The 12,888-nt window shown below is 37.8% G+C and overlaps 1 protein-coding gene across 10 annotated transcripts in view; it reads right to left on the reverse strand.

Moving 5' to 3' along the window:
* LOC149065204 (cell adhesion molecule Dscam1-like) overlaps positions 1 to 12,888 on the reverse strand; it is an 83,154-nt gene that overhangs the window by 26,342 nt on the left and 43,924 nt on the right. For 2 of the 10 annotated variants that reach the window (XM_089254395.1, XM_089254393.1), the window contains exon 1: positions 1,126 to 1,247. The exons of 6 other annotated variants lie outside the window; for them this stretch is intronic. In XM_089254395.1, coding sequence (XP_089110521.1) covers positions 1,126 to 1,192 — 67 coding nt within the window. In that variant the 5' untranslated portion in view covers positions 1,193 to 1,247. Of the gene's footprint in view, positions 1 to 1,125; positions 1,248 to 2,791; positions 2,954 to 5,476; positions 5,597 to 10,597; positions 10,877 to 11,036; positions 11,248 to 11,451; positions 11,623 to 11,720; positions 11,838 to 12,888 lie in introns of those variants that run through there. 2 more of the 10 variants (XM_089254390.1, XM_089254392.1) reach the window with 2 other exon arrangements.

Consider the following 12,888-nt stretch of genomic DNA (forward strand, 5'->3'; position numbering starts at 1 on the left):
AGCCTGCAATTTAGCAACTACACAAAGGAAATCTTAGTTGCCAATACCAATTTTTCTAATCACCATGGTGACTGGGCACCCGGGATTCGTCTAGCCCTGCTACTAGCATATTATCAATTACATTTAGATCCATTTCTGGTTTTTGTTTCCACCAGCAAAAGTGATGAACACTCATTTTGCAAAAGTAGGTGGTGGCGAATGGTAGATGTATTTGCAAAGCTGTCTTTCTTTATTTCGAAAATTATTTCAGCTGTGCTTACCAAGATTGTTCTAAATTAGAATTTTGAAATTCCATTCGTGTGCTGATTTGCATTTCTCTCTCAATGATACCATCTTTTATTAAATTAATCATCACTCGTGGAATTAAGGTCGAAAAGAAATGCATCTATCGTCGCAGAAAAAGAAACTCCTGCAAAATCATCTGGATCCGCAAGTAAGAGGTAAAAATTGTGTCCTCAAAACTGGAAACGTTCGAATTTTGCGCATTACATTTCTGTGAGTGGGAGCTTGAAAAATGAGGTGTCGGTATGATTCACATTTTTTTTTTAAATTTTCAAAATTTACATTTTCACATTGATCCAAGCTTTCTGAATAATTAGTCAACATGCTAGCTTTCCAATCTCGCACCCCCTGGTTAAGAACCCCCTATTCTGAAGAGTCCTAAAAATTGCATTCTTATTCTAGGAGTATTTGAAACAATATCAACGCTCTATGGAACAATCGAAGTAACGCACACGTTCTAGAAAGCCCTGACATGTTAGATGCTAGTTTTAAGATTCACATGCGAAATATCCCATGATGCATGAATCACATGGAAAAATATCTATGGTCTAAAATCAATCCGGGAACCCTTAAAACAACATCAAAGCTCTAAGGAATCTCTGAAATGCGTAATATTCATGTTCTAAATAATATCTATCCACTCAAATTGCGTTGAACACTTGGTAAGAGACTATTCATGTTCATTAGAACATTACTATATTTTATATACATAAAAATTCATTGTTGTTTTTCGTGCAATCTATGGTGATATTATCTCAGGGAATCTCTGTTGAGAAACGCTGACCAACTACAACACAGTTATATATCTCAGATGTATTAATATTATGTTATAATAACACTCACCTCCATCCGCAGTGGCGTAATAACATCGAAGAATCCCGATAAAAATCTTGATAGCGATATACTTCATGCTCAATCCTCATCGGTGAATAATGTATTGCAGGAGAATCATAGTGTAATGGCCGACAATAGTGTATTCGATCTAAAAAAAATGTCTAAAAACCCAACATACATTACATCCTTCGAGATGAGGCTTGTGGCGCCGTCTCGGAAAATAATTTCGAACTAATTCCAGATACGTTGAGCTTCAATTATCGATATCGAAAAAAGCGATTGTATGTAGAAATTTTATCAAAATCAACGGATATAACGACATTCCACGGTTACATGGTGAAAAATTTTGTGGTTGCGAACTTTTAATGTAATGATATACGCGAGCTTGGCGCATAACGATTGTGCAAAATGACACGCTCTAGAATACTTTCAACATCACTTTTATATGGCATTCTACAGAAAATTTCGAACGTTATATACAATTTGTGCGCAAAATACATCACAAAATATGATATAATATAATTTTGCACGGAAACTCAATCAAAAATATTCGGTTTCAATAAAATTATGAATTGTTTTTAATAATTTACACGATAGAGGGCGTGAGAAAATATAAATATAATGTGAGTTACTCGGAAGATTATTCATCCATGTTGAATAGGACATCGATTACATTATATAACCACAAGATCTCATCTGTTTATAACATACATGCTTATAGCCCGTGGCCCTCGGAGTTATCTGATGTGGCCCGCGTCAAATAGCCAAACCACTCAAGTGCCTCACGATAGATTATCAAATCATTTGAGAGGGGCCCGTGGCGCATTACTAGATTACTTCAGTGGTTCGCGACACATTTTGAAATCATCGTAATTGCCACACAATGGCGCATATCTAGATCACTTAAGTGAAGACAAGCATATTTCTAAATCACTTGAGGGAGGATCCCCGTGACACATATCCCCAGTTCACTTAAGTGGCACGTGGTGCATTTGCAGATCATTGAAGAGGTCCGCGACAGATTTACAGTTCATTTAAGCGGTACATGGTATTTTTATAAATCACTGAAATGATATTTTCAAATTCCTCAAGCGGTTACGACTGAATTTCGTATCACTTGAGCGACTCGCGTTATCCAAATAACTCAAGTGGCCCGTGAGGCATTTTCAGATTACCCGAGTGACACGGAACAATTTCTAGAGGACTTGGAGCAATTTCCAGCGGTTGCGGCGCAGTTTCAAATCACCCGAGTAACTCGTAGCACACGCACCAAAACAACTCAAGTGGCCCGTGGTACATTTTCATGTAACTCAAGTGGCCCGCGACACGCTTCCAAACTAGTGAAGTGGCCTGCACTCTCCAGAAAAAAGGGAACCCCTGGGGGTTAGTAGAAGATGGGCTTTTTATATCGTTTCAACATACCATCAGGTTGATTACCCTACGCATCCTTGAGGTATCAGGATTGCACAAAAGACTGGATACAATGTTCTGATTTGTCTGTCAAATTTTGAATATTGTTTGCTATTTAGTGCCATCCACTGAAAATTTTAGCCGCAGATACAGCCAAAACATTTAGTTATATTTCCCATTTATCGACTAGTGCTCACAGAGAAGTCATCGTACGATCGCAATAGATGTAAATTTTGACATGACAAATTGGATGAAACGAACTCACTTAGTACAGTCAGAAGGGCTTTAGACAGCAGTACGTCACCTATTCCGTTAGATAATTCGCACTCGAAGACTCCCTCGTCGTCTTTATGGACTTGAGCTATCGTCAGTCCAAAGGCATTCATGTTGAATCTCGTATCGGCTCTGACATCTCTTCTTACATCATCTACGAGTGTCCAGAAGAAAAAAAATCTTGTTATAAAACAAACAAATTCATATGTTACTGTCAAATCCCGAAATTGGCTACTTCGCGAACTGGCCCCCCTACTTCGTTGAATATTGACCCGGCCAATGTCTGAATTTTGGGCCTTTGGCCAGCTAGTTCACGAAGTGGCTGGTAATCTCTAGTCTAAGTCCAATAATAAAAGACACGATTCGAGATTATCGCAGAGTTGGCGTATTTTTTGGTGAAAATCATGCCCACTATAGCTAAGGCAACCCTTCAAACCCCGCAGTCATGATTCAGTAATTATTATTTTTTAATTTAGCAAAACAAAACTATATGTCTAATGTTATTATATAAAAATCGTTTTTTCTCTCTCTCGTCGTATGAAGCCTAGAAATATTAGCAGGCTCATCGCTAAGAGTGAGCCCGGTAATGGTCGACGATGCCTCGGAAACCGTTAAAAAAATGCATTAAAATTTCACTAACTTTACAAAGCCGAGAATAACTAGTGGTCGTCCACGCAGGGCCGTGTAAAGAGCATCATAGGCCCCAGGGACCAAGTGATTTTTCCTGAGGCCCCTCTTCACTTGATGCCCCGGGCCCATGCGTTAAGACGGCACTGCGTCCACGTACCAATATTACGAACAGAAAAAATGAAATCGAAAACTTTAAGATATAATGGTTTAGAATAGATTATGTGTAACAAAAGCGCATGCGTAGCCGACATATCCTTCATTACTGAGCGCTGTGACGTCTGCATTATCGCTCGATGAGCCCGCCCGTATCTTTAGACGCCCTAATCCAATACAGCTACTATATGCCATGCATCACACGTTGGCGATGAAAATATTGGATTTGGCGCCTACCGGACCATCTTACATCAACACATCGAACTTTTACTAGGAATCTTCGGCCACTTCGTGTATCGCCCGGCCAGAGCTCTTGGCCATTTCGTGAATTGGCCGCACTTCGGTCTTTGACACATACATTTTGAATGCAATTCTTCAGGGGTTCGAGATAACAATTGACTATTTTCCATAAATATATCTAATCTCATTTTTGCAAAGCCTATACAAGAGAATGCTTTTGATTAAAATCAATGCAAATATTTGTGTTGGGTGGGGGGGGGGGCATTCAAGTATCACGAAAACAGAATTTTGGCCATTTTTGATTCCCCCTCCTCCCCCTCGTCAGCAAAATTGAGCCAGGACAGAAAAAAAGCGGCCACCTAGACTACTTCACCGCACACCAACTCCGGTCATATATCGCCATACGGCAATTTCCAACCATTGAAGTTGGGAGGGAAATGAAGGCTCCATCCATCGGTGGTCGCCCCAGGCTCGGTAGCTAAAGAACTTGCTTCTGATGTTCTATGCCCGGATTCGAACCCATGGACCTTGATAGTAACCTTCATAGTGGAAGACGAGCATCTTTAGCGGAAGACTGGATGCCCCCTATCCAGGAGACTTCGCTGGCCCCCAAAAAGGAGTGCGCAGGGACATAGGAGGTCCTTGCCCCTTCAAAACATGAAAAGTGGATTAAAAAGGACTTTTTTCTTTTGGTATAGGGGAAAAAGTTCAAATCTTTGTCAAAAGTTGCACGAAAGAATGTAACTGATAATATGCAAATCAGAGTCCTATAAAATGCAGGGTGTGCGACAAATAGCCCATTTCTGAATTTTCTTGTTACCGACGCTTACATGAAGGGTCATTCAAGTCTTACGTCAGCATCGATGGAGGCTTCAAATAACATTAAAACTAACAGAAATTGATTATAACAACATATAAAGTTTTTTTCTTCCGATATTTCATTTTTGTTTTGAATATTTGTGGCATCGACAAAATTTTGTTGACGGGTGGGGAGGTTCAGAGTTTTGCCGACGAGGGAGGGTGGGAGTCAAATTTGGTGACGTAGTGCTTGAACGGCTCTTAAGTTTTTTCATTGTGATATTGACATTGCTGGATAGAATACAAATTAATGTAGTTGTCCTACCTCAGCCAAGAATCACTGGTCTACGTGTGTTTCCGAAAGAGAAGTGATTAATAAATGTTCAGGTTCTCAGTCACTAATGCTTTCCTTTAGTAAAGCGCCCTCTATCGATAAAATATTGAAGTATTTTTTTATGTATCGATAAAAGTTCCGTTTCATGAGAATAAATTTTGCCAAAACCGCATTAAAATATACGAATGCATTCAATTTTTATGAATTTTTCAACCTCTTTTTATGGAACACCCTGTATTTTATGTCTATTTTCTATACACATCTGCAACATTGTTTGTATGTTACCATATTATTTTCGTAACTAAAGATTACCATGCGTGTACTAAATCATTTTCTAAACACATTAATGAAATCAATCATTAGCATCATTGTGTAAACATTATTATTTCTACTAAAATGTAATATCGTTTTTTAGCTTTATCAATATTTATAAAGTGTCAATGTCTGTAAAATATCAGTATCAGTGTGTTACTAGTATTTATAAAATATTTTTTTTATAGAAATGTAGAGATGAGTATTTACTTTTCACCATGAACCACTTGGGAGTTGGACTTGGACTTCCATCAGCTGCGCAGTGGAAGGTCACATTCCCTCCAGACACTACTTTCTTGTCTTCAGGCTTTCTCACCCATTTCGGAGGAGCTACGACGAAATACAATCTTGAAATTTCCAGACAGAAATATTTAAAAATCCAAAATATATTTGAGCTGTAAAATTGCAAAACGCTAATTTCTTCGGAAAGATTTAAGCTCAATTTTAACATTTCAAGAGTTATCAAAAAAAATTGAGTCTCTTCCAGTAAAATATCATATAGAAAATGGTATATTTGAAACATACTCCGTCTTACCAAGTTTTATGTAATCATAAAGACCGAAACATGCTATACAGTCACAAAATGAAAAATCTAAATTTTTTAAAGGTCTCCCTGTGTCCTCTAACTTCCAATTAGAAAGTTGTTGCCCTATTCCTACAGAGGCTAACAAAAAATAACATATTTTTAACTGCAGTATTCACTGAGATATATCAATTCGAAAGACAATGAAAAGTTGGGGGGGAGATAAGCATAAACTAACGGGAAACGTTTCTTTTCCTCATTTATGCTGTTCTTTCCCAACTTTTAGCAAATACCCGCGTATATATTCCCCCACATGGATTGGGGTAAGAAAGCAATTAAAATGAATGGAGGCTTTCTCAACCATTTGCGTTTTGCAGACGACATTGTTATCAACAGCAGTAATTCACACCAACTAGAGGAAATGATACAAGAATTGGCTAAGGCAAGTATTCGGAAGGGCTTGAAAATGAATCTGCAAGAGACTAAAGTTATGTTCAACCCTTTTGCTTTGAAGAGGACAATCTTGCTCAACAGCACAGTGATAGAAGAAGTAGAAAGCTATGTACCATATACCTGGGACAAGAAATCACCCTGCGGACAACGGAATCATTAATGAAAGAAACACACAGACATGACCACTGACCGTCCAGAGAGACCCATCTTGGGATGGTTTGCGCTCTTTTCCAAAGGGGTGGATGGTCTCGGTGGATGGTCAAATGAAAGAAACAGAAGGATCAGGATTGGATGGAGTACTTTTGGCAAACACTGTGTAATTCGGAAGAATCACATAACATTATGCCTGAAAAGAAAAGTTTTTGACCAGTGTGTGCTACCAGCCCTGACTTCTGGAGCGGAAACATGGACACTCGCGAGCAGGAGGATACAAAGGCTACAGAAAACAACACAAAGGAGCATGGAAAAATGTATGCTAGGCATCACAAAAAGAGACAGAAAACGAATCATTTGGATAAGGAACCATACAAAGGTATATGACATTATGGAAAGAATTAAACGTTTGAAATGGAAATTGGGTGGGCATATAGCAAGAAGACAGGACAGCAGATGGACCGGACCACAAGTATTCTAGAGTGGTACCCCCGTGGTGTTAAACGTCCGAGAAGGCGTCCCGAAGCAAGATGGATTGATGAGATTAGGAAAGTGGCAGGAGCCAACTCGATGGCCAAAGCATCAGACAGATCAAAATGGAAAAATTTAGAGGAGACTTTCCTCCAGCAGTGGAGTGGAAATGGTTGACGATGACCCCCCCACATAGCAAATTTTATCATGCACAACCACCGAGATAGGGGGCCACCAATTAAGAATGAGAGATTCGGTTTCACCACAAAAAAGCTCAAGTTTTCATCATTAGGGGATAAATTTCATCGCAAGCTTCATTTAATGAGTGAATTAAGCATTTTAAATTCAGAAAATCAAAATAATGAAACATTAATATCGACATTGCATCAATTTTCTCAGATTTTCCAAGCCCATTTAGTTAGCCCATAAGAAACTATTATACCTGTAGTTACTAACAACGAGCTCGTTTATTCCAGTGCTCTCTACAAGAGGTGATGCCTCCCTCTTTGAAGCATACTTATGAAAAATATCATTACAAGTTCAATCCCGATATCGTGTTACATAGCAAAAATAAGAAAAATTCAGAATAACACAGGGATTTGTTAACACCTTTTAAGCATTTTTAAATTGGAACCATACCTCTACGATGAACGGTTGATGAAATAAAGGTCGCAATAATCCAGCGCTGAATATTCTGAGGAAAATTGACTGAATATTTCCTGAATATTCTGAGGAAAATTGGCTGAATATATCCTGAAAATTCTGAGGAAAATGGACTGAATATTTCCTGAATATTCTGAGGAAAATTGACTGAATACTTCCTGAATATTCTGAGGAAAAATGGACTACTTACTGACGTCACAAGCAGCGTGCGGAGCGCCTTCTATCTCCATGAGGGTGGTAATTAGCCTCAGTAACACCTATATACAGGACACCCTGTATTTAGATGTTGCTGCTGCTGTCACACCGGATCCCACACTTAGGCTGACAACAACTTCTTTCATAAATTCTAAATTTTTTATCAACTCTGGGATTCTGCATTTTCATTTAGAAAGAAATTACTACGGAAATATTTATATTCTGAATTCCCGTCAGTTCTGGAATAGTTTTTTTTTTAATAAATTCTGAATTTCATCAATTCTGAAATTACTTCTTTCACGTATTCTGAGTTTTTGTGGGCGCTGGAATTATTATTTTTTTTTTTTATGAAGTGCATTCGCATCTCACACAGGAACAAAAATACAAACAAAACAAAAGAAATAATAATAATAATAATCAGCGGCGGAATGAAATTATTAAAGCCGCAAAAAATTGTTAAAAATGAAACATTCGGCTACTCATCGCCTCTCGCGCAAATTTTTTTTTCACTTTCTTTCCTCCCGTATCTCTGTTCTAGAAACTAGTTATTGCTTCTTTTTCTATGCTGTACCTGATCGTGTTGTTTGAATGACGTAACTCTAACACTCTAGTATTGCGGGATTTTTAAATTCATTCTTGGCCTCTATTGGCGTTAAAAATGTTAATACAATGCTTAAAAAAAATTTTTGAGTGACCCACATAACAATGCCACCGGAGTTTTTTTATTATACTTTTGTGTATATTTAAATCAGCGGCGGTTTTTTCCAAACTTTTCGAAGACGTCACCTTGGGACCCTGTCCTTGTCAAACAGGTGTTTCACTGTATTATATATCATTATGCTTTTTGCACATATGTCCGACCGATTTTTGAATACTGCTCGCAGGTGTGGTGTCCACACAAAATTAAAGAAATACTACTCATTGAGAGTTCTCAAAGGGCTTTTACTAAACGACTTCCAGGTATTGGTGGAAGGTCATACCAAGGGAGACTCGAGATACTTGGCGTGGACGGCGGCTTGAGCTGACCTAATAATGTGCTATAAACTGGTACACGACACGGTAAATTTGCCTTCCGACAACTCTTTTTTCGAAATCTTGGACGGCCGATCCGACCTCCGCAGAAAATTCCAGTGGCCAAAGTCGACCGCTATTTTTATGGCTTTAGATGCCGTTCAGATAGACTGTGGAACAGTTCCACGTGGCCTCGTTTCGTCCTTGGACGATTTTAACTTTACACCTTATATGAAGTGTTTTTTCTATTTGATTTATGTTTTCTTACGTTTTTAGTTTTGAATCTTATGATTGTAAGTACAATCTGTTCCCGTCTCAATTTCTCTCAATTTTTTTGATATTTTAGAAGATACCTCTTTCAGTGATTGTTCAGCAGAAAATATGGCTATACAGTGTGTCCTGTGAGTGCTATATCACGGCCTTTATCTCATCAACCGTTCGTCGTAGAGGTATGTGATTACAATTTGAAAAACTGCTCAGAAGACATTAAAACATTAACCCGCATAAGTTTTGAGAGTGAAAATACAGTGTGTCATAAAATGAAAAAAACCTTTTATATGGTCTCCTCGTTCTTTGATTAGGTAGTAGTTGCCCTGTATCTCCTGAGGCCAACCAAAAAAAAAATTCATGTTTCTAAATGCAATATTAGCTAAGATATTTCAATTCAAAAAATCGGAGAAGAGTTATGGACAGAACAGCGTAGATGAGGGAAAGGAGAGCTGTCCGTTAGTTTTTGCTGTTCTCTCACAACTTCTCTCCGATTTTTGAATTCCAATGTCTCAACGAATATTGCACTTTTTTGTTGGTCTCAGGAGATACGGGGCAACTACTTCCTAATTGGACGTTAAAGGACAAGGAGACCATTTAAAAATTTATATTTTTTTATTTTGTTACACACTGTATTTTCCCCTCTCAAAACTGGTACAGGGTAATTGTTGAACGCCTTTTCAACATTTTTGAAATGCATACTATATCTATACGAAGAAAGGGTGATAAGATAATGACGGCATCAACACTTATCATCCTTAGGATAGGATGGACCATGAACTTTTAGTACACCGCCAATCGACTGCTTTTACTACAAGGGGACACCAGTATCGATTAGTAAGGGAAAATGCGTGGTTATGGTGTCGCAGGGAATTTTTCTCTAATAGGGTTGTCAATAAATGGAATAGCTTACCCCCGGAGGTAGTAAATTGTAACACAATTGACACGTTCAAAAAGAAATACGATAAACATGTTGGGGTAAATCGAGGCGCTATCCATACTTACAATAAGACAACCATAATATTCTTTATGGGCATTGTATAATATTTCATCATGTATATATATTGTTTGTAATTACATTTTTAATTACAAACATTACATCATTTAATTACATATTATGTAATTACAACATTTAATTACATATTTGTTATGTGCACATCCATTTTATGGGCATCTTTTTCTCAGCCACCTCGTTGGGCATTTTGCCTGTTGTGGCGTTGTGTTTGTATTACAGGACACCCTGTCTAGACATAGTCGATTTCTTATAGAGTGCCATTTTTTTCGGAGGCGCTGAAATTTTACGTGTTTAGAGCAAAAATTTCACCAAATTGAGGAAATTCAAAATGAAATTAAAAGCAGCAATTCAACTTTTCCAATCAATATTTTAAATTTTTTCATAGATAACAGTAAAGTAAAGAGAAAAGTGCATATTTTACCCTTAATTTTGACAATTATAACTAATTAAAAAAACAATATAATTGTTTAAATTAATGCACTCATAAATTATTTTTATTAAAAATATGCTAAAAGCACGAATGTACATCCACTTTTTTTATGGAAGTGAGCCATAGAGGATTAATTAATATAGTACTCACCTTGCACTTTGAGCTCGGCAGTGAATTCCGCGATGCTATTCGTAGACGTGATCCGACACGTATAGTTGCCGCTGTCCTCATGAGTGACCGGACTGATGACCAAAGACGAGAAATCACCGTAAGGAATGACCTTAACCCTATTATCTTCGGATATTTCGACCCCTTTATACCACCACGAAAATTTCACTGAATTGCCCTCGACTGATGGCGTACATGTCACTACGGCTTTTTCTCCAGCAGCGATTTGTTTCGGGAAATTGAAAGGTTGTACTTTCATACCTGTGGGGGGAAAAGCACGAATGTACAAGTATTTATTTATTTGTATTACTATTATATACAATTCTAGCCAGTATTGTCCAGTATTAATGGATTAATGACTTGGTAATTTCTAAAAACATCGTATTTTTTTAAGATTGATTGAAATGGAACTGGTACTTACCGATCTGTGATAACACTGGATCCGTACTCAGGATAACTATTATGATAACCACTCTACTAATCACATAGGAATGGCACATTGTTATCTGTGGAGTATTTCGATAACACATCATCACATCTTAACGTTGTAAATCACGAGTAAATTCAGAGGTTCTCTCCGAATCAAACGCTTCGACACTGAAAAAACATACAGAATAGGTGTTGTGGTGTACAATTTGTGCAAAAGAGTGGACACTTAGCGCCACGTAGCGGTAGATTCTATAAGTAAAAACGATATCGATGATGACTTTAAGAGGGTATCGAAAAATTAGGATTTCCTTCACAGAATTTCTGTGTGATTTCTGAAAGGAGTGGTATCCATATGTACGAACGAAGAGTTATACTGAAGCACATGCGTATTTTACCATGATCCTTACCATATACTTTGACGGTTACGGTCTTCGTGATGGAAGAATCGACGCCATTGGACGCTTCGCAAGTGTACCGCCCATTGTCACGGCTGGATATCGAAGGGATGTACAGCGTCCCGTTTTCGAACAGTTCGTGTTTTTTGCTGGCGTTCAGGTCTATCGACGAGCTTTCGTCACCTGTTTTGATGAAATGACAGACATTATACGACAGGCATTTTGACTGGATGCTTTAAAATGGTTTAGAAATAACGTGAACGACGTTATGCAGAAATTACTTTTGAAATTCCAGCGAATCGCCGGCTTCGGATATCCGTCGGCTTTGCAGTCCAGTGTGACTGAACTTCCCGCTGGGAAATTACCGTCGATAGGTGGCGTCACCCAAACAGGTTGAACTATAACAAGGGGAAAGGCTGGTTAGGTTCGAGATCGGAATTAAATCAACACATATATATTGAGCAACACACAGGTATTACGCAACATTTCTAATAAATTAAAAGCTTTTCAATTTCTACTCCACATTTCTTTGTTCTTAAAGGTTGCATCAGATTTATAAATCTGGTTTAGCATTGAGAGCACTACTCTGCTGTGATTGGGTATAAGAGAGACAAAAGAATCGTTGTTGATGGCCTGATACTAGATGGTAGAGTCCAATGTTATTTTTTTTTTTTTTTTTTGAGTAAAGCCTAAGGTAGGCTGAAAATATTTAATGGAAAAATACGGGAAACTACAATTTTCAGAGAGAGAATACGGACTTTAACCGTTTCAGACCCTGAATGCAGAAATGTGTGGGTTGCCTTTTCTCTCTATGTAGATTTTTTTTTACTTCATTGAGTTACGGACAACATAGACACCCACATGATAAGAAGAAGAAATTTATATATGAAGAAATTTTGCAATATATTAATATATTATATCAGTAAAATTCAGCTGTAAATTTGCACTAATCCACCTTATAAATGAATTTTTTTTTCAATTCTCATTTTTATGACCTCTGCCTCGTCATCCTTGAAAAGAATCCTATAGGCAGGGTTTTTTTTTGTTAAAGATAGATGGTGGGCAGAGCGTGATCCATAAAAAAACAACAGGGGATATCTCATGATCGTAGTTGACAAGTTGGCAACTTGCAAGGGCAGAAAACTTGGGAACTTGATCAACTTACGAAATTAGTCAATTTAGACAAGAATAAAGCTTCTAAAAGTAGAAGACTTGGATGTAAAGCTCAAAGGTGTGATAAAGACCGGTGTACATCTTGTAAAGATGGTCAATTTTGACAGGCTGCAGCTTAAGGTGATGAACTTAGGTTTATAGCTTACGAAAGCTAGAAAAGTGGTTGCCTTGAACAGGTGCAAAGCTTATAAAGATGGTCGACTCAAGAGTCGAGCTAAACGATGGTTAACTTAGGTGTAAAGCTTGCTAAAGTGGTCGAGTTTGACAGATGTAAAG

Source organism: Pholcus phalangioides, unplaced genomic scaffold (assembly GCF_987345545.1).
Source record: "Pholcus phalangioides strain wild (caught in Gottingen) unplaced genomic scaffold, Ppha-v1.0 ptg000041l_1, whole genome shotgun sequence".
Taxonomy (NCBI): Eukaryota; Metazoa; Arthropoda; class Arachnida; order Araneae; family Pholcidae; genus Pholcus; species Pholcus phalangioides.